General features: G+C 50.3%; 3 protein-coding genes, 1 long non-coding RNA gene and 1 pseudogene across 4 annotated transcripts; all 5 read left to right on the top strand.

The window, feature by feature from the left end:
- The first annotated feature begins 273 nt into the window (after nucleotides 1-273).
- Nucleotides 274-2,051, top strand: LOC120673304 (splicing factor ESS-2 homolog). The gene has a single exon (XM_039954082.1). The coding sequence runs from the start codon at nucleotides 411-413 to the stop codon at nucleotides 1,923-1,925; it is 1,515 nt and encodes a 504-aa protein (XP_039810016.1). The 5' UTR covers nucleotides 274-410; the 3' UTR covers nucleotides 1,926-2,051.
- Nucleotides 2,052-2,198: 147 nt separating this feature from the next.
- Nucleotides 2,199-5,991, top strand: LOC120673305 (annotated as a pseudogene).
- A 1,835-nt stretch (nucleotides 5,992-7,826) lies between these two features.
- LOC120674734 (16.6 kDa heat shock protein-like) lies at nucleotides 7,827-8,607 on the top strand. The gene is made up of 2 exons (XM_039955868.1): nucleotides 7,827-8,036; nucleotides 8,132-8,607. Exons 1-2 carry the CDS (start codon nucleotides 7,916-7,918, stop codon nucleotides 8,500-8,502), a joined length of 492 nt encoding a protein of 163 aa, XP_039811802.1. The 5' UTR covers nucleotides 7,827-7,915; the 3' UTR covers nucleotides 8,503-8,607.
- Nucleotides 8,608-12,108: 3,501 nt separating this feature from the next.
- LOC120676339 (protein QUIRKY-like) lies at nucleotides 12,109-15,603 on the top strand. Its single transcript, XM_039957592.1, has one exon. The coding sequence runs from the start codon at nucleotides 12,160-12,162 to the stop codon at nucleotides 15,325-15,327; it is 3,168 nt and encodes a 1,055-aa protein (XP_039813526.1). The 5' UTR covers nucleotides 12,109-12,159; the 3' UTR covers nucleotides 15,328-15,603.
- A 1,292-nt stretch (nucleotides 15,604-16,895) lies between these two features.
- Nucleotides 16,896-18,361, top strand: LOC120675833. The gene is made up of 2 exons (XR_005675509.1): nucleotides 16,896-17,030; nucleotides 17,657-18,361. It is a non-coding gene; the product is annotated as an uncharacterized LOC120675833 (long non-coding RNA).
- Nucleotides 18,362-20,799: the final 2,438 nt, after the last annotated feature.

Genomic DNA, 20,799 nt, shown 5'->3' with positions numbered 1-20,799 from the left:
CAGCCTATTGCTCATATGCAGAGACAGTCGTCAGTCCAATCACCCCGAAGAGAGGAAGCCCGATGTGTGGTATGTATTTGCCATTCGCTTTTTTTATCCATACGCAACAATCATTCTATTGCCACACTTTTTAATGCATCTCTTTTTTTATTCTATACATATACATAATTATCAATGCATCAATTATTTTACTCCATATTTTCAAGTATTTTCAAGTGAGCGGTCGCGGCGTAGCGCGTGATTTACCTAGCATTTTCCTATCAACCGTGTCTGTCGACGTACTCTCACAGCTCACCAAACTCCCAAGCAAAACACAACCCGTCTCCTTCCCCTCTCCGATCCCCAATTGCCTGACCTCCCAAATCCCTAACCCTAGCCCCCTCGCCGCAGCAGCCGCCACCGGCGCCGCAATGCTCCGCTCGCCGGGCCACTCGCCCCGCAACCTTTCGCCGTCACCGTCCCCCGCGCCTTCCACCCCGCGCCCTCCCTCCCTGACACCCTCCTCGACCTCCGCCTCCGCCCTAGCCACCGCCGCCGCCGCCACCACTTCCTTGAAGCGCCGCCGCCCGGAGGTGCTCGACGAGGACACCTACGTCGCCGCAATCGAGCGCATCATCGAGCGGGACTTCTTCCCGGACCTCCCGCGCCTCCGGGACCGCCTCGACTGGCTCCAGGCGGTGCGTTCCCGCGACCCGCTCATCCTCCGCGACGCGCAGCTCAAGATCCTCGACCGCCGCCGCCGCCTCCAGCGCCAGGGGACGGGGCCCGTCCCCACCCCGACGCCGGCCACCTCCACCGCGCTCCGCTCCCCCTCCTTCCTCACCACACCAGCTGGCTCTGTTGCCAGCGGCGCGGGCGCCCCCGAGGAGGAGGATGAGGACATTGCGGCCGCGTTCTCCCTCGACGGTTTCTTCCACCGCTTCACCAGCGAGGACAACGAGTCCTTCTCCCGCATCCTAGAGAAGGTCAACCACCGCCGTCGCGAGCGGTACGCCCACCTCCTGGAGCCTGCCGAGGCGAAGAACACCGCGTTGTTGGAGGATGCCAACCGCGACAGGATAACAGATGGGTATGGCACATCGGGGCAGCCACCGAGCACGCTGGAGGGCGCCAAGTTCACAGCGAAGAACCTGCTCATGTACTACCCGGCAGACCGTGGAGAGGCGCCTCTCACAGAGGAGGAGCGTGCAGAGCGTATCAAGGGGATGACCAAGGAGATTGACAAATCAAACACAAGGTTACATGGGAGATCCATGGCTGATGATGCAAGGCCCAAGGAGGAAGAGGCCGCCATACTGTATGCACCAGTTGCAGGCTCCACTCCAGGAGGGATGGCATACCATGATCCTGACAAGGCCAAGAAGTATGATTTGGAGGATCTGAGGAAGACGCCAAACCCGTTCTACCTCGAGTCAGACAAAAAGGCCAACAACGGGTATAGTTTTGTGAGGACACCATCACCTGCACCTGGTGTGGATGAGTCGCCATTCATGACATGGGGTGAGATTGATGGAACACCACTGAGGTTGGATCCTGATGAGACACCAGGTGGTTCTGGGGGTAGTGAGACAGCACATTTCAAGATCCCACTGCCTCCTGCTCGCGATGTGAAGGCACACCTGCTTTCAAGGGATGCAGCAAGGAAGATAAAGGAGCGTTCAAAAATTTTCCAGAAGCCACCATTGCCATCCCCTGTGAGGGGAGGCAGTGCAAGCCCCAGAACCCTCTCACCTGCAGCACAGAAGTTTGTGCGGAATGCCATCTCAAAGTCAGCAAAATCCTCAAACACCATTGATGAGTCTCTCCGTGCAAGCTACAGAGGTTCAACCCCATCTGGAAGCACTCCCAAGACAAGGTTTTCAAGAGATCCCGGCCTAGGATCCCGGTCTCCGTCAACAAGGCAGGGTTCCACCCCTCCTTGGTGAATTTTATTAGACCTTTTTTATAAAATGGATACATGGTCTTTCCTGTATTGTAGCAAATTGTATAATGAAAGAATGGAAGTGATGCTTATTACTCTTGATATCTGAGCCAGCCTTGCAAAATCACAACCATGAGCATTGCTTCGCATGCCAAGTTCTTAAGTGCGTTTTTTTTATGTTTAACAAAACTTATGTTGGCATAGATCTGATCATCCGTCGTGTCAGGTCAAAAGGAACCTGTGGGCTTTTTCCTTCAGCGCGTGCCTGGCCCGACACGTGGTCTTGTCAGGTAAAACCTGACTTTTTATGTACAATTTTTAGGTCGGGTTGGGTCGGATTTTCCTATGACTGGGACAGTTTACGAAAAGAAGTGTTTTCCAATGGTGAGAATAAATAACAAAGTCATAATGCAAGGGATACTGTTGATTGGGAGGCCGTTAGACAGGCAGAAGTGCGAGAAATATCTGAAACTATCAGAGAAAGAGGAATGAACAACATGCTTGCAGAACGGATAAAGGTGAGTCTGATAGAAGGAAGCTCTACTAAACTTCTAGTCATTCAAGCATACCCATATTTTCATATGCCCTTGAACCATTTTAATGTTTTGACTATCTTCTGTGCAGGAATTCCTGGACAGATTGGTGACAGATCATGGAAGCATTGATCTTGAATGGTTAAGAGACGTTCAACCGGACAAAGCAAAGTAAGTCTAGTGGATTACACTGAAAACTATAAGAACTACTGAGATGCTAATCTTATAAGGCACCCTGTATGCATATAGTTTAGTGATACTAATGCATTTTTCACTTTGAGCAAACCTGAAGAGTTTAAGTGTCTAACAAGTTTACTGAATAAAGAGTTAGGAATCATAAAAAAGAGAATTTATTCAGTAAACTTCCCAAAATTTGTTGTCAATGCAATCATTTTTGTGGTCATGTCCCAATATGAACTATAAAATGGAGAGTGAAAAACTGAAAAGTTCATGTACATCATCTTCGTAATAATCACAGTAGTTAAATATTTCATTTGAACAATGTGTTATTGCCTTTTCACATTTCTTTTAAGTGAGACTACCACCTTCTAAGCATTAGAGGGCTTGGACTCAAAAGTGTTGAGTGCGTTCGTCTACTGACTCCGCATCATATGGCTTTTCCAGTATGTTTTTTAGTCCCTCAACCTCCTAAAGATTTTTGAAGTATATTCCTTATTCTGAAGCTCTGTATATTCCTTATTCTGAAGCTCTGTATCAGGTGGACACCAATGTTGGTCGAATATGCGTGAGGCTTGGATGGGTGCCACTTCAACCCCTGCCAGAGTCTCTTCAGTTGCACCTATTGGAAATGTATTTATCTTTATTCTCTGTTGTTGATCTTTATCGATATATGATCAGCCATGACATATAAGTCTGATCTTCTATAATGAAGGTATCCCATGCTGCCATGCTGGAGCACATACAGAAATACCTTTGGCCTCGACTATGCAGGCTAGATCAACGGACATTGTAAGATTAGTTCAATCAATACATTTGATAATATATTTAGCTGGCCAGATTCATCGACGCCTTCCATTATGCAGGTATGAGCTTCACTACCAAATTATTACTTTTGGAAAGGTGGTGAACTTGAAACTACAAATCTAGTGATCCAACATGGACTGTTTTACTGTGAACTGACTTTTTCGCTTTCCTCCACATTTAGGTTTTCTGCAAAATAAGTGAGCCAAATTGCAATTCATGTCCATTGAGAGCTGAATGTAAGCACTTTGCTAGTGCATTTGCAATGTAATTTCTGGAAATGTGAATTATTCAGCTAATGGACATGCTGAGTGATGTTATTTTTTATTCTACACCCACCTTCTATTACTAGCAAAAATAATCATCAAAATACTGAACTAAATTTACCAAGTTACTAAACAATGTTCAATAATAGCTCGCCGGTTACTAAACTACTGAAATTTTGTTCAATAATTCTGCTCAGTTTAGCTATTAGTGTAGAATAAACTGCTACATCTAAGGTTTAGAATAGCACGTGTGTGCGCGCGCGCATGTGCGTGTGTGTGTGCGTGTGTTATATGGGATACTGTTCATTATTTATTGAAGTGAATTGATATACATAGATATCACACGATGAATCTCATGACAGAGTGTACATACCAAATAATCTTTTAGCTATCAAGAAAGTTATTATATTGTTGTAGACGACTCCCAATGCACTCTGATGTAACCTCTAATCAAAGAGAGTGAACTTCCTTTTAGAGAAAAGTTATTTGCTCTATTTTTGCAGTGTGCTATATTCATAACATATATCTAGAATGTCTTGTAGCTAGATATCAAACTGTAATGTGACATTGCCAGTGAGCCTTATTTTGCTCCAGTTGAGCTCAACAAAAACTTCAGAGATATGTTGGCTTGTTGCATTTTCTATGCTTTGAAATGTCCATTTCCACTAATTGGAGCAGTCAAAACATTGTTTTTTTGGTCTTGTGTCAGTTTCGTGATTTTGCATGCAATCTAATACTTTGAAGAGACAGTTGGTAACACTCTGTATAAATATAGTGCTAGGCTTTCCCTTCCGGCACCTGAAGAAAAGCGTTTGGCTTGTAGAGTTTTTGCACCAAGCGTACATAAACTCAAGGAATGTAGGCCAACTTGAGTCAAATACAAATTATCCTAAGCATGCTGTTTCTGGTAACCATCAGCCGATCATTGAGGAACCACCAAGCCCAGAACCTGAACCTGAAAATGCAGAAACAAAGGAGGGTGTAATAGAGGATTTCTTTTGTGAAGATCCTGATGAAATTCCTACCTTTAATCTTAATATTGAGGATTTTACACAGAACTTGAAGAATTATATGGAAGCAAACTTGAATATGCTGACGTGTCAATGGCATTGGTTGCCATTACCCCTGAAGCTGCTTCCATTCCAACTCCAAAGCTCAAGAATATTACTCGCCTGAGGACAGAACACCAAGTGTATGACATTAGCCTTGACAACATTTAATGCCATTAAGAATAACTTAGTTCCTTCGATCATTGTACTATCTGTATCACTGATGAGATTCACACCTGTTCTTTTGACTTGTTTACTTTCATCTGCTTGCAGTTATGAACTGCCAGATTCATATCCACTTCTGGAAGGAGTAAGGTCTCAGCAGATATCAACTAAACACTGCTTCTGCATTGAATACTTATTGCGAATTTAGTTTTGTTTGTATCTTTGCAGTTCTAACAGAGGGAACCAGATGATCCCTGCCCGTATCCTCTTTCTATATGGACCCCAGGTAAGACATTTGCTTGAAACCTTAGTTTGTCTACATTCTTCTAATGTTTAAACATTGAACAGGTGAAACAGCACAATCAACGGATGCACCCAAGACATTCTGCAACTCTGGGGAGACTGGTTGATTATGTGGAAGTTCAACATGCTTTAGTTGCGACAGTATACGAGAAATGCAGGCTCAGAAAGTCAGAGGAACGCTTCTGGCAAGTTTCCTTGAGTCCTAATTTCTGGGTGTTAGGTATTATTACATCGATAAAACTAAAAGTGTTCATTCTTTGATCAAATTTAAGCAGATACCATGCCGAACAACAATGAGAGGAAGCTTCCCACTTAATGGGACATATTTTCAAGTTAATGAGGTGAATATTAGTTTCCACATGTAATATATTTATTTATTTGCAATTGCAGTAGAAGAACTAACTCTTGGCCCATCAGATTTATCAGTGTATGAACGTCATTATGCAGGTATTTGCTGATCATTACTCAAGCCAAAATCCAATTGACGTTCCACGAAGTTGGATATGGGACCTCCCAAGACGAACTGTTTACTTTGGAACCTACAATATTTGGAAGTATTGCTCCTGATGATAACCAAGAGTTTGGATCTTACATAAACGTTTTATATTTTCTCGAAAGTTTGTTTGTTACTGCTGGTTATGGGATTCTGTAGCATTGAACCATACAACTTAAAAAAAGACATCAATAATCAAGTTTTGTGTTCGTGATTAAACCATCAACAGACCACAATCTGACAGAATACAGCAATAAGCAAGAAAATATTTGCAGTTGGATAGGACTGTTTTGTGGTTTATGCAGCAATCTTTGTTGGGCAGATTTTTGTTGTTATGTTAACCAATGTCCATCAAGCTAAATAATTGTATTATTCTGTTGCCGCTGGAAAACAAATCTTGGTTGCAGAGAATGGGTGAAAATCTAAAGATAAATATGGGATGACATACTCATGGGCAGTGATATATATATGAACAAAAAAAAGATAAAACATAACTTGATCTTACAAAATAATACATTAATTTAATCTGACCAATTAAATCACACCACACAAAAGCAAATCAAACAAAAATTTGAAGCTACAATATAACAAAATAAATAATGGATATTGAAATATATTATATTAAGGGAGTCATAAAGTTTAAAGATGTCTAGGTGTCCGCTGGGATTAACAGTCTTCGGCAACTGATGCATGAGCTGTCCCAAAAAAAAATTTCCATGGCTGTCTATTGCAAACATAAACGAATAACAAAGTAATTAAACCGATTAATGTAAAAATGCCCAAAATATTCTTTAGACATTGAAACCCCGGTGATTAAAAAACACAAAACACAAAAAGGAAGCTAAGAATTCCGTTCTGCAACCGAGCAGGAGCAAGCGCATAATAGACATTCACAAAAAGCTAACCCCTCATTGACGGATGGGGATGGCCCCACTACCATGTGCTGCTGCAACATCGACAACGAAGATGTGTACGGTACATGCTGCTGCTGATGCTCACTAAACAGGTACTAGTGTTGGCGCTGTTTTGTTTTGTTTTTTGAGATTATGGCGCTGTTTTAAATGAACTAGCAGGCACGAACGGAAGGGCGCCTAGTCCGGGGAGATGCACTACGTCTGTATATGGGCTTTGCGTGCGCTCTCCATCACTCCATGGGCTGGGCCAAAAGTGGCGATACACAAAATTCGAGTGATGATAGAAACCAGTTTTTTACTCTAGTGACGGGTAGCAATTCTGTTATGTTTTCAAGAATTTGGCTGAGCAAACATTTCATTAAGGACACATTAGACATTATTGTGAACCCTCCTCTGGCACCTTCACATTGTCGGCAGGAGAAAACACCACAAGTTAGCACAAACAACTTTTGATTTATAGAAAAGGTGTAAAATTGATTGGTTTAAAAACTAAGGTTAATATCCGGTTTTAAAGTTTAAGGGTTTATCTAGACTTTAGTCGTCATACTTAGAGTAAAGATTTACACAAACGCCTTCTTGGAGTTCGAGATTAATTAGACAATTACTACAATGTATTGGTGCCAGTAGTAGGTAAAAAACGATGGGTGAGAAAACGAATCTATCTTATACCTATTTTAAAACAAGTACGGTTTCCACCTAAATTTTTGATTTTATCCGTCTTGTGTCATTGATAGGTAGTGATTTAGTTCATCCCGTGTCAAACCAGCTCTCTATCCACGATTCGACCACGTAAATCTCTACAAATTAATGAACGGACAACTATACGTATATGATAATTATACCAACTCTGTATGTAGTAATGCACGGGCAAAATTACTAGTATAGATTAATAGAAGGAAGGGATATATATGCAATACAAGGAATCGGCCTGCTTGCTTGAAATGCTTGTCCACAACATCTTCCTTTGGTAACTCGTTACACCTCCTTGTGTTTTCTTGAGCCGAGGGCTTGTGTAGTAGTAGCGTGCCGCACGGGTGCCGAAAGCAAGGCACCAGCCGCTGTGGAGATCCCTAGCCTTGACCCAGACGTCGACGACAAACTCCTCCTAAATTTTCCGCTGCAACCTTCAAGGAAAGCTTGGAATAACCACCAAAACAGACGTCACAGCGCTACGTATTTAAGCTGACCCACCCAACGATTGTTGGACTCATCACCATCGTCCTTCCATCCATCGATCACCGGCCGCAGCAGCATCAGATCAAGCGCGACCCGCCAGCACTTCCTGTCGACATGGCCGGCTGCAAGCCGCAGCAGCGAGCGGCGAAGGGGGATGCCTGCGTCGCCGACATCGACCCCAAGGTCGAGTGCCTCGACGGCGCCACCACCTACACCTTCCGCCTCAGCCTCCCAGGTACATAATTACTGCAGGCTAGCTTGTGATTGGTCGTCAGTTCCTGCGCAGAGATGTGGACACGTGTCTCATGAGATCGACGTGCGTGCACGCAGGGTTCAAGAAGGAGGACTTCAAGGTGCAGGTGGACTCCGGCGGGCGGCTGACGGTCCGCGGCGAGCGCCCCGCCGGTTACGTGCGGTTCCACAAGGTGTTCCAGCTGCCGCAGACGGCCAACCCCGACGGGGTGGCCGGCCGCTTCGACGGCACCGTGCTGTCGCTCACCGTGCCCAAGCAGCCGGCCAGCGCCGGGGCCATGGTGGCGGCGAGGCTGGCCGAGGGCAAGGAATGCGCGGCGGCGGAGGGGGCGGTGACGACGTGGGCGGAGGCGCTCGGGGGCAAGGGGCAGATGGTCGCCGCGGCCGTCGCCGGGTTCGCGCTCGGCGCGTTCCTCGCGCACCGGCTCCTGTCGGTCACGAATACCTAATTAGGACACGCGCCACGTCAGCGTGTGTGCATGTACAGAGATCTATGAAATGAATTCGTGGAAAATGAAATTGTGTTAAATTATATATTGATTATTCCTTGAAAAGATAGAAGTCATCCGAAATCCATTGTTTTAAAAAACTATTATAATGACTTCCATTTCACCGTAGATTTTGCTCACGTTCCCTCACTGCTTCTGAGTAGGGATGGCAGCAGATCGGGTTCGGTGCGGATATCCGCGGATTTCGGTTTTTCGGGTTTCGGGTTTGGTGTTGGTTTTCGCCCACGGTTTTCAGGTTCGGGTTCGGGTTTGGTTTCGGGTTCGGTTTCGGGTTTTGGTTTTCACCCGTGGATATCCAATGGATATCCGAAATAAATTATTTGGAATTAAAACTCATGTTTTATAATATGTTAATGATAATTTATTTACTTAGACTATTAAATTTATTGAAAGTTGAGTCATGAAAATATTTATTATTTGTTGCCTCTTGTTTATACATGTGAATATGTGTATATTTATCCGCGGATTTCGGATATCCATTCGGGTTTCGGGTATCCATTCGGGTTTCGGGTATCCGCGGGTTTGGTTTTGGTGATGGATTTCTACCCGAATCGGTTTCGGGTTCGGGTTCGGGTTTCGATTTCGGGTTTCGGTTTTGGGTGCACGGAGACTCCACCCGATCCGAACCCGACCCGTTGCCATTCTTACTTCTGAGTGGCAATGCTTTTGGGATCTCTCCGTGGTCGGTAGACTCTGTCATCCAGTTATCTCTAGGTCAAGAACAGGTAGATTTTTAGACTTCTTTTTGTCCATTTATCTCTATCTCTTCTCTATCTTCTTCTCTATCTATATATTACTAAAAAGACTGTAAGACTTTTTTTTTGGTTCGTCATTACGCTTTCAATGCACCGCAATGCGCTTTCTATGTCGCGCCCCTCTTTCCACCACGCGCGTCCGTCGGCCCCCTCCCCCCACCCTCCCTCGACGGTTCCTCCTCCGCGCCTCCTCCCCGACGGTTCCTCCGCCGCGCCTCCTCTGCGCGCGTCCTCTCCCTCCTCGCGGCCGGGACGCTGCCGCCGCGCCTCCTCTCCCTCGCACGAGCGCCTCCCACCTGCCCTCTCGCGCGGTCCTCTCCCTCGCCGTCGCCGCCGCACTCTCCTCCCTGTCTCGCTTGCCGACGCCGCCCTCGACCTCCGCGTCTCGCTGGACGACCTCGCCGGGCCGCCGTCCCGCTGGCGCCGCCCTCGCCTCCCCTACTCGCTCGCCGGCGCCGCCGCCACGCCCTCTCCGCCCCATCCCGCTCACCGGGAACGAGCCCCCTCCCCCGCGCCCGTCCCCTCGGTCTCCCGGCACGGACCAAGCGAGGCGCGGTCCGCGCGGCCGCCGTCCCTCGCCTCCGCCCCTGCAGCTGGACACGGTCTACGTCTCGCTCGACGACCTCGCCGCGCGGCAGTCCTCCCGGCGCGGATCCACCACGCGCGGTCGTCGTTCCCGAAGCCCGGCCGCCTTCTGTCGCGCCCGCCTCGCCCCCGCCTCGCGTGTGTTCCGAGATCGACCAGCAGCTGGGGAGCTGGGCATCCGCGCTGCCGCCGGCTCTTTCGATCCTGTGGCGCCCTGCTTCCATCCATTCTGCCCCCTTGCTCCTCCTGCGGCTCGCCCACGGCTCTTCCTCCAGCATCGACGATCCCCTGCTGCAAAGGAAGGCGCGGTACCGCCGCCGCCGCCGTTGGAGGTCGGGGCTGCCGATCCCCGCCCGCTCTCCGGCCCTGCCGCTGCACCGGGGATGCTCAAGGTCGGGACCCCTCGGTCGCGCCGTCCCCGACCGCCCGGCGGTTCCTCGGCGGCGCAAAAGTCTTATTTACACGGTTAACTATCGCAAAAATTTAATTTTCAACCTTAAACTATAATAAAACTAGATAAAATAGACCATCCAACTATGGAACCGCAAATTTGGCCTTTGGGTGATTTTCTATTTTATAGATATTATAAATATTTAAATTTAAACTAAAAATTCACAATTAATTTATTTTAAATAAAAAATGAAATGTATATCAAAATTTTTTAAAAAATGTAACATATATATTGGCACTGTATACTTGTCATTTATTTGAGTCCATTTTTTATGTTCATAGTATTTAGTTGTTTGTAGTTATGCTTATTATTTTTGAATAAATAAGATTCAAATAGAGCAATAATAGATAGATTACATTTAAAAAAATTAAACTAGTTTCATATTTTTTCTGTTTTAAGATGAATTATTTTTGATTTTATAGATCTCATTAGAATTTTTCATTTTTCTTAAAAATACAAAATCACCTTCGAAACCATCCTAAGAGTCAATTTTGCCCGGTTTCGATAGTTGAATAGTCTAAACCAACCTAATAGTCAAATTTGCCCGGTTTCTATAGTTGAATAGTATATCTTATCTGGTTTTATAGTTTAAGATTAAAAATCAGACTTTTGCAATAGTTCAAATGGTTAACTGGACTTTTCCCTTAAATATATAAAACCGTGCGCATTTTCTGATGGAAAACAAATTGTTCTTCCTATCTCATTGCGTAACAATTGGTGGCAAGCTCGATGCGGCAACTCAGGCACGTATCCATCGGCAGGGATGGATCGCGGTCGAGATCGACAAAGCCGTGCCAGCGATTTGAAAGGAGAGAAGAAAAAGGGGACGGCAGGATGAAATGGAGTGTGTCAGCAGCGTCGTTGGTGGGTGGAGGAAGAAAATGACACAAAATACAGTAATGGAAATGACACAAAGCACGTTCTAGCATAACTAAGAGAATTGGAAGCCAGGTGGTCGGTTGCATGGCAGGTTTAATGCCACAGGGTGCGTATCGTTAAGATGATAGCGGCGTGTAGCGATGATGTACAACCGAGAGGTGCATGACATGACGAAGTATGTGACGACTATAACCAATCGAAGATGTCAAATAAGGACAACGCATGGCTTACTCTAGTCTAGAAGATAATAACAATGGTGAAACAACCAAAGATATCAATTTCTGGTAGCAAGCTAATTGAGGCATCATGCCGTCATTGTGGCTCGAGAAGTAATGAGATTTTCATACAATAAGGTGTGAATGTTGAAAGATATTATACATATATCTAACGGTGAAAAAAATAGGTTCCATCACAACTACTGGAGTTTGCAGGACCGGGCTGCTGGCTGCAGCCGACCACAGAACAGAGCACACGTATGGAATGGAAGGCTCTTCTACCACGTACGATGCACGGAGGCTATTTAACTGTCGGCCTGTGTTTGGGAACGCGAGAAAAAGGGCGGGCTGAGGACGAGGTCGCCGACGAACGCAGCGGCGGCGGCATCACAGCGCATTCAAAAAGAAGGCGAAGAGCAGATCAGATTCTGCCCAAAGCTGAGAGCTTCCACGTCAAGAAAGACACCAACTTCTTCCACCTCTCCTTCCCTTCCGACGCGCCTCTCTCTCGCTCTAGCCCAGATTCTCCCCTCCCCAAAGCTCACTACCTCCCCCCCAAAAGCAAAAGGAGGCACTTGATCGGCCCACCACCCCACGCCGATCCATCATAAGGAACCCAATTCCCTTCGCCGTCGCCTTCTCGTTCCCCCCCCCCCCCCCCCCCCCCTCTCTCTCTCGCCCCGGCGCCGGCTCACCATCCCCTGCTCCGCCCATGGCGGCGCCCCCGGGGCCGCCGCCGATGCAGTGGAGGCTGGCCGTGGAGGTGGTCGACGCGCGCGACCTCGTGCCCAAGGACGGGCTCGGCACGTCCAGCGCCTTCGCGGTCGTGGACTTCGACGGCCAGCGGAGGCGCACGCGCACCGTGCCGCGGGACCTCAACCCGCAGTGGCACGAGCGCCTCGAGTTCGCCGTGCACGACCCGGCCAGCATGCACGCCGAGGCGCTCGACGTCTCGCTCTACCACGACCGCCGCTTCAACCCCTCTGGCGGCGGCGGAGGGAGCGGCAAGAACCACTTCCTCGGCCGCGTCCGCATCTACGGCTCCCAGTTCTCGCGCCGCGGCGAGGAGGGCATCGTCTACTTCCCGCTCGAGAAGCGCAGCCTGCTCAGCTGGATCCGCGGCGAGGTCGGGCTCAAGATTTACTACTACGACGAGCCGGCGGACGGGCCGCCGCCACCGGAGGACAAGCCGCCGGAGCAGGCCGACAACGCGCCGCCGCCGGAGGTCCCGCCGGAAGCGCCCAAGGAGCTCCAGGAGATGCCCGCGCCCACCGAGGCCGCCGTCGAGGTGCAGCAGCCGGCGGCGCAACCCCCAATCATTACCGTGGAGGAAGCGCCGATGCACCCACCGATGATGACGATGCCGCCGGCGATGCACGGCCCCCACGGTCCGATGATGCCGCCAATGCACGGCCCCCATGGCCCCATGATGCCGCCGGCGATGCACGGGCCAATGACACCGCCGCCGCAGCCGGAGCCGGAGCCGGAGGCCGGCGACCAGTACCCTCCCGAGGTGCGCAAGACGCGGATGGCGTCGAGCACGGAGCGCGTCCGCGTCATGCGCCACCCGAGCGGCGGCCTGGCCCCCGATTGCTACGCTTCGTCGCCCCGCGTCATCTCCGGGCGGTTCGTGTCCGCCGGCGAGTCCGTGGAGCCCGTGCACTCGTCGTCGTACGACCTGGTGGAGCCGATGCGCTACCTGTTCGTGCGCGTCCTGCGGGTGCGCGGCATCCGCGCCTGCGAGGGCCCCTACGTCAAGGTCCAGGCCGGCCCGTACTCCCTCCGGTCGCGCCCCGGCCGCGACGTTGCCGGCACCGGCAACCCCGAGTGGAACCAGGTGTTCGCCATCAGCCACGCCAAGCCGGAGCCCACGCTGGAGATCTCGGTGTGGGACGGAGGCGCGCCCTCCCCCGCCGACGCCTTCCTCGGCGGCGTGTGCTTCGACCTCTCCGACGTGCCGGTCCGCGACCAGCCCGACGGCCCGCTGGCCCCGCAGTGGTACCGGCTCGAGGGCGGCGAGCCGGGCATGGTGACGGGGGACATCATGGTGGCGGTGTGGATCGGCACGCAGGCGGACGACGCGTTCCCGGAGGCGTGGAGCACCGACGCGCCGTACGCCGCCTACACGCGCTCCAAGGTGTACCAGTCGCCCAAGCTCTGGTACCTGCGCGCGTCGGTCATCGAGGCGCAGGACCTGCGCGTGCCGGCGCCGCCGCCGGGGCTGCCGTTCGACGTGCGCGTCAAGATACAGCTCGGGTTCCAGTCGGCGCGGACGCGGCGGTCGGTGGCGAGCAGCAGCGGCTCCGCGTTCGCGTGGTCCGAGGACCTCATGTTCGTGGCGTCCGAGCCGCTGGACGACAGCCTCATCGTGCTCGTGGAGGATCGGTCCATGGTCAAGGAGCCCGCGCTGCTCGGCCACGCCACCATTCCGGTGGCCTCCGTCGAGCAGCGCCTCGACGAGCGGCAGATGGTGGCGTCGAGGTGGTTCAACCTGGAAGGCAACAGCCATGGCCCGCTGGCGTTCTACTCCGGGCGGCTGCACCTCCGGCTGTGCCTGGAAGGCGGGTACCACGTGCTGGACGAGGCGGCGCACGTGTGCAGCGACTACCGGCCGACGGCGAAGCAGCTGTGGAGGCCACCGGTGGGCGTGCTGGAGCTGGGCATCATCGGCGCGTGCGGCCTGCTGCCGATGAAGACGAAGGGCGGCGGCGCCAAGGGGTCCACGGACGCCTACTGCGTGGCCAAGTACGGCAAGAAGTGGGTGCGCACGCGCACGGTGACCGACAGCCTGAGCCCGCGGTGGAACGAGCAGTACACGTGGCAGGTGTACGACCCCTGCACGGTGCTGACGGTGGCGGTGTTCGACAACTGGCGCATGTTCGCCGGCGCCGGCGACGAGCGGCAGGACTACCGCGTCGGCAAGGTGCGCGTGCGCGTGTCGACGCTGGAGAGCAACCGGGCGTACACGGCGTCGTACCCGCTGCTGGTGCTGCTGCGGTCAGGGCTCAAGAAGATGGGCGAGCTGCAGCTGGCCGTGCGCTTCTCGTCGCCGGCGCAGCTGCCGGACACATGGGCCACCTACACGTCGCCGCTGCTGCCGCGCGCGCACTACCTGCGGCCGATCGGCGTGGCGCAGCAGGAGGCGCTCCGCGGCGCGGCCGTGCGCACGGTGGCGACGTGGCTGGCGCGCTCCGAGCCGCCGCTGGGGCCGGAGGTGGTGCGCTACATGCTGGACGCGGACGCGCACGCCTGGAGCGTGCGGCGCGCCAAGGCCAACTGGTTCCGCATCATGGGGGTGCTGGCCTGGGCCGTCGGGCTGGCGCGGTGGCTCGACGGCGTCAAGCGGTGGCGCAACCCGTCGACGACCGTGCTCGTCCACGCGCTGTACCTGGTCCTCGTCTGGTACCCGGAGCTGGTGGTGCCGACGGCGTCGCTCTACGTGTTCATGATCGGCGTGTGGTACTACCGGTTCCGGCCGCGGGGCCCCGCGGGGATGGACGCGCGGCTGTCGCAGGCCGACACGGTGGACGGCGACGAGCTGGAGGAGGAGTTCGACCCGGTGCCGCCGCCGGAGGTGCTGCGGCTGCGCTACGAGCGCCTGCGCACGCTGGCGGGGCGCGTGCAGCGGGTGATGGGCGACGTGGCGGCGCAGGGGGAGCGGCTGCAGGCGCTGGTGAGCTGGCGGGACCCGCGCGCCAGCCGGATCTTCGTGGGCGTGTGCCTCGCCGTCGCCGTGGCGCTCTACGCCATGCCGCCCAAGATGGTGGCCGTGGCCGGCGGGTTCTACTACCTGCGCCACCCCATGTTCCGGGACCCCATGCCGCCGCCGGCCGTCAACTTCTTCCGCCGCCTGCCGAGCCTCTCGGACAGGCTGCTCTGACCTCGGCTCTGAGAGCGGCGCGGGCGTGTTCTTCTTGTTTCTTCCCCTCCACCCTGATTAATATTCCCCATTTTGCTGTAATAACGATCGTGCAACTGATGTATCGTATCGGATGAGGGAGAGAGAGATAGAATCAAACAGCATTGAGATTGGTGTATTCATGATCGTACATAGGTAACGGTACATTAATATTGAGATAGTAGTGTAGTTGCCATGGCAATGCGCCGCATTTGTTAAGGTCTCCTTCAGAAAAAATCGTCATTACTCATTAGTCCATCACTCCATCTCATTTCTGCTTTAACTTTTCTCTTTCTGAAAAGGAAGAACAATATTAAACAACTCGGTGGAGAAGGAGGGGGCGCCTATTTGTCGCGTTCTGGAACCGTCCAATCGCAGAAACGAGCCGCGCAGGGAAGATGAACAGCGGCCCCGCCGCCCTCAGCTCCGGCGACGCCTCCGCCGCCGCCCTCTACCGCCGCCACACTAACCGAGGTCGCCTCCGCGCTGCCCAGCCACCGCCATGCTGCCATCTTTTCGCCCCCGCCACCGGCACCGCTCACTGGAGGTCCGGCCCCATCTCCGTGCCATCTCACCCTCCGCTGGCCAACCCACCTCCACCACTGGGCCGCCGCCACCCCCGACCCCCTCCTCTAGATTCGGTGACTATGAAGCTCTCCTGAACTCCGGCAACCCCGAACCCTAAAGATCCACCGCCTCCACCGCCATTCCAGTCGGCCGCTCCGTCCACCTACCACCCCTCCCCCTCCCCTAGCTCGCCGCTGCCGCTGCCGCTGCCGCTGCCTCTCTGCCTCCCCCTAGCGCGAGGTTGAAGATGAATAGAAGACATGCTCCTTTTACGACGCATCGCATCCCACTCATTGTTCGCCTACACGGCCGTTTACACTGTTTACACGATGTGTAAACGCTACTCGATGGGTAGCCTTGTATGCCAATTAGCCGTGTAAAGCCGTATAAACCCGTTTCGACCGTTTGTAAGATCGTTTAAACGGCCGTGTATTCCGACTATTTGCTACACGGTGGGTGACCGACCGTTCACCGTTTAATGTTTAGGCTAACATTGATCCCACTCGCGCGCGCGATTAATAGAATCCCCGGAGAAGGACCGCCCATGCAAGAAGAAGCTCAATAACCCTGCTAGCGAGGGATATTTTTTTGATCCAGTTGTTCGAGAATAATCTAGACGAGAAAGAACAATGTGAATGGTTCTGTTGTGCAACTCCCAATCGTCCTCCCCAAAACTAGTGAAAACGAGCAAACACACCCACGCGTGCCATCGGCCTCGCGCCCTCGCCTCGCTATTCTCGGGCGTTCGCTATCTCTGGGTGTGTTTAGTTGGTAAAAAAGTTTGTGTTTTGATACTGTAGCATATTATTTTGTTGTTACTTGACAAATAATGTCTAATTATAAACTAATTAGGCTTCAAAGATTCATCTCGTGGTAATTAGTTAAACTGTATAATTAATTATTTTATTCAACTATATTTAATATTTTATGTATGTGTCCGAAAATTCAATGTGACCAGTATTAGGTGAATTTGTTTGGAAACTAAACGGGGGCTCTATTTGCTCCCCTCCAGACTCCACCCCTCCTCCCTCCACATCTGGCTCCGCCACTCGCTAGGTTTGCAACCGCTTCGCGCAGCCGCTCGGGCCTCGGAGATCTCCTTCCGCCGCGGCCACCAGGTACGCAGCTGCCCCTTTCGCTTTTTCGCTGCCGGATCCGGAGGGGGGAGAGATGGAGCACGTGAAGGGCGGGAGCAGGGGGGCCGCCGCCACGCACCACGCGGCGCCGCTAAACGCATCTCGCCGCACGCGCCGCCAATCGCCCCCGCCGTGCCGCGCGGCGTCAGAGCGCTCGCGGAGGAAGGAGGGGATGCGGTGCAGGCGCTCAGCAGGGAGGGGAACGTGTGTCGAGCTTGGGTTCGAGGGAGGACGACAGCGAAGAGGGAGCGACTAGCGAGGGAGGACGCAGAGGCGGTCGGCCAGGGGTAGAGATGAGGCGACTGGTCAAAGGAGGCGGCCGGGGAGGCAGAGAGCGGCCGCGGATGGGCAGAGGCAGTGGAGCCTGCTTTGAGTTTATTTTTTAACTTTAAGTGTTAATTGATCAAATGAAACGATTTTGTTTTTCAAAGCTAGGAATTTATGCAATGGGATGTGGTTTGGTTAAGCTATGAATTGATGCAACGATACAATTTTGTTTGGTTATAAATGGATGTGATACTACCTTATTATACAACTTTGCAATGTCGAGCACAGATAATTTGTTTGGTCATAGCTCATAATACTTGTTCTCCTTTTTCTCCATGTAGGTTGTTCCGATGGGTAGTCCAATGGGGAGTTTTCTGGACTCGGTTAGCGAGCACAACCTAGAAAGCGACTCGGAGGAACGTCAATCTGACAGTACACAAGTTGAGGAAAATTGGGCAATTTATGATGTTATAAGGTCCATGGTGCGTAAGAATACAACCAAGAATTTCAATCGGAAAAGACAGAGGACAAGCGCCACTGCAAGTCCAGGCTCGTCGACTCCTGGAAGCGATGATAGCCATGCTGATGATGAAGGGGAGGGTTTTCTCACTGCAAAGGCCCATTATGTGGAAACGTTTGAAAACATGTGGGCCAAGAAGAAAGAGTTTGAAACCTTCAAAGAGAATAGAAAGCAAGAGCGCCATGATCAGATATTGCACTGGAGAAGGAAAAGCTAGAACTAAGGAAAACAGATCTTGAGTTAAGAAAATGGATTCGTGATAATAAAATGATGAGTACGGACATTAGTGGTCTGAGTGAGCAGCAACAGAAATACTTTTTGAGCTTGCAGAATGAGATCTTCGCCCGACGATTTGGTGCAGGCTCTGGTTGAGTTACTTCTTATGTATGAACTATGTGTCGATGTTACAACTATGCTGTTGTCATATATGAACTATGTAATTGTATGAACTATGTGTGGAATATGTTGTTAGTTGCTTGACTATATCAAAGTTGATCAATGGGCTCTCTTTGGGCATGCGAATTGATGAGACAGGCAGATCTTTTGTTCATTGTCTACAACCATAGAGGGATATTAGTCTATTTCTCTTGGACAGGGCAAAAAAGGGGCCGTGGATTAAATTGTCCTGTATGATGTCATGAATTTAGCTGATCCGATTGATGCATGGATGCATCATGAAGTTCAGCGCCATTTATTTTTCCATGACACTAGGTTATTATTTTCATTATTTGAGCAGGATAGCGCAAAAAGGGTTCTGAAAGCAAAAGTAATTCTATGAAATTCTGCAAGACATTAGTCTATTTCTCTTGGACAGGGCAAAAAAGGGACCGTGAATTAAATTACCCTGTATGATGTCATGAATTTAGCTGATCTGATTGATAATCACGAAGTTCAGCGCCATTTATTTTTTCCATGACGCTAGGTTATTATTTTCATTATTTGAGCAGGATAGCGCAAAAAGGGTTCTGAAAGCAAAAGTAATTCTATGAAATTCTGCAAGACAAAAGGTGCAATACTCAGAAATTAGCAAGAGAACCAGATACAGTCAGGCACTAAGTTAGCCCATTTCTCATGTGTACTCCATCTCGAATTGCAGCAGACTTGGTCGGAAGGTGTAATCAAGAAAGCATAAGAACAATGCATTCTAGACTATGGTTTCATGGATGGCTTTTAAGCTATCCAACATTCAGAACCAACAGGGAATACAGCAAAATGGTCTTTTTGCCCAGACAATTTATAGCTGACACAACTTTCAGGCCATCGTAATCTCAACAAGAAAGGTTACTCGATATGTCAACATCTTAAGAAGCAAAATAAAGGATTTTGGTGTCTTTCTCATCAAGTGATTGCATTTCAACCACTAGATTACAAGTATCGGATCATCACTTTATCATCGACAACCTTAGTCCATATGTGGTTGACTAGACAAAGTACTATATCGTGTTTGGACGATCGAAAATTCCCTTGAGTCCTTTTTCCCTTTTTGAAGTTTAATTTTTAATGAATTGAACATATCATATTAGAAGCATTTTGTGTTCAAAGGTCAGAGTTTCTCCCAGGAAAAATGTTTCTACAAGGTAGCTGGTGGCATTGTCTCGACCTTTTCTCTTTATCTAATTGTTACAGATGCCAGAGTGTAATTTTCTCGTCCATATATTGTATTGGAGAAAGGATATCCAAAATAAAGTGATAACAGTCTGTCTGCTCTTAAAAAGATATTGATACCAATCTTTCAGAGGGAATCACCTGTTACACATAGGGCTGGGAGATACCATTCTTTTCTAGAAAGGTGATTGGAACCTCATTCCGTTGGCACAAAGTTTTCCCATTCTATAACATAGCTTTTGTAAGGAAATAGAAGTTCTTCATAACTGCTCAAAAGATTCTTCGTTGAAGAGATTTCACACTTGTATAGGACATGCTTAGGAGTAAAGCACAAACCGAATCCTCAATCAGTTTTAATCCATAGATAACGATGAGTGGCTGCCAAATTTATATACAGGGACCCATGCCCATAGAACACTTCACCCATGCCAAATGTAAGTCCGTATGTCCAGTGGCGGCGGCCCACCTGGCCCATGGGCTGGATATTGCACCAAACTAATTAAACTTGGTGTTTCATGATCACAAACTAAAAATGCTAGCGCATACTATGTGTTATTCCCGCATGTAATTCTAGTCCCCCAGTTATTGGAGAAATGATGCTGATGTTCATCACCGAAAAGGGGGAAAAGTTCACAACTATTATACGAAACCGCATTTTTCTCCTTCTTATATGATCCGGCAGTGCTCCTGCCTTATGTTCAAAAAAAAGGGGGGGGGGGGGGGGGGGGGGGGAGCCAAACTTCATCAATGATGAAACGCAACGCAACGCAATGCAATGCAGTGCTAGCGCTGGAATGGATCCTAGTTACGCTAGGAAGCATAGAGGAACAACCTTTTTACCTTCCTCTTAGAGTTAGAACAGCACACAACACCGCATCAAAACTCAAAACTGCGTGAGCTCATCCTTGAAACGTAACTAGTGCTTCGATTAAACCCCTGGTTTGTCGATTTGACCTATGGCAAAGAATTGCACGAACATTCTCAGCACGAACACGTATCCATGTGAAATGGCAAAGAATCGCAGAGGAAAATCTGCACGTGCAGTGGCACTGGCTTAATAGAGAGAAGTTCTTTGTACTGTGTTCTTCATTGATTAACTTGAGAGCAATACATGGATGGACAAAACTTCCGCAGTGTGGCATTTGACAGGCATGGGACACAGGCGAAAATTAACAGCCAGCCAGATATGTATGCCACCTTTGTGTTTGGATTAACACTGTTGTTTTGCAGAGACGCTCATAATAAGAACTCTGGCCCGATCAACTAGTGCCGATGGTGGCTGTGTTTGATTCGGTCGCCTCCATGAACCCGGAGTCCCAGTCATTCCAACAGGCAGGTTCCAACTCCCGGGCCCGATGA

Source organism: Panicum virgatum, chromosome 5N (genome assembly GCF_016808335.1).
Source record: "Panicum virgatum strain AP13 chromosome 5N, P.virgatum_v5, whole genome shotgun sequence".
Lineage (NCBI taxonomy): Eukaryota > Viridiplantae > Streptophyta > Magnoliopsida > Poales > Poaceae > Panicum > Panicum virgatum.
Note: the sequence above shows the minus strand (reverse complement) of the source record. Positions and strands in the feature narration are given on the sequence as shown.

Excerpts from the sequence above, each read along its gene's own strand:
- LOC120676339 (XM_039957592.1), top strand. The coding sequence starts at position 12,160 with ATGGCGGCGCCCCCGGGGCCGCCGCCGATGCAGTGGAGGCTGGCCGTG.
- LOC120673304 (XM_039954082.1), top strand. The coding sequence starts at position 411 with ATGCTCCGCTCGCCGGGCCACTCGCCCCGCAACCTTTCGCCGTCACCG.
- LOC120674734 (XM_039955868.1), top strand. The coding sequence starts at position 7,916 with ATGGCCGGCTGCAAGCCGCAGCAGCGAGCGGCGAAGGGGGATGCCTGC. Across the intron at positions 8,037-8,131 it reads CTTCCGCCTCAGCCTCCCAG|GGTTCAAGAAGGAGGACTTC; the intron begins GTACATAATTAC and ends GCGTGCACGCAG.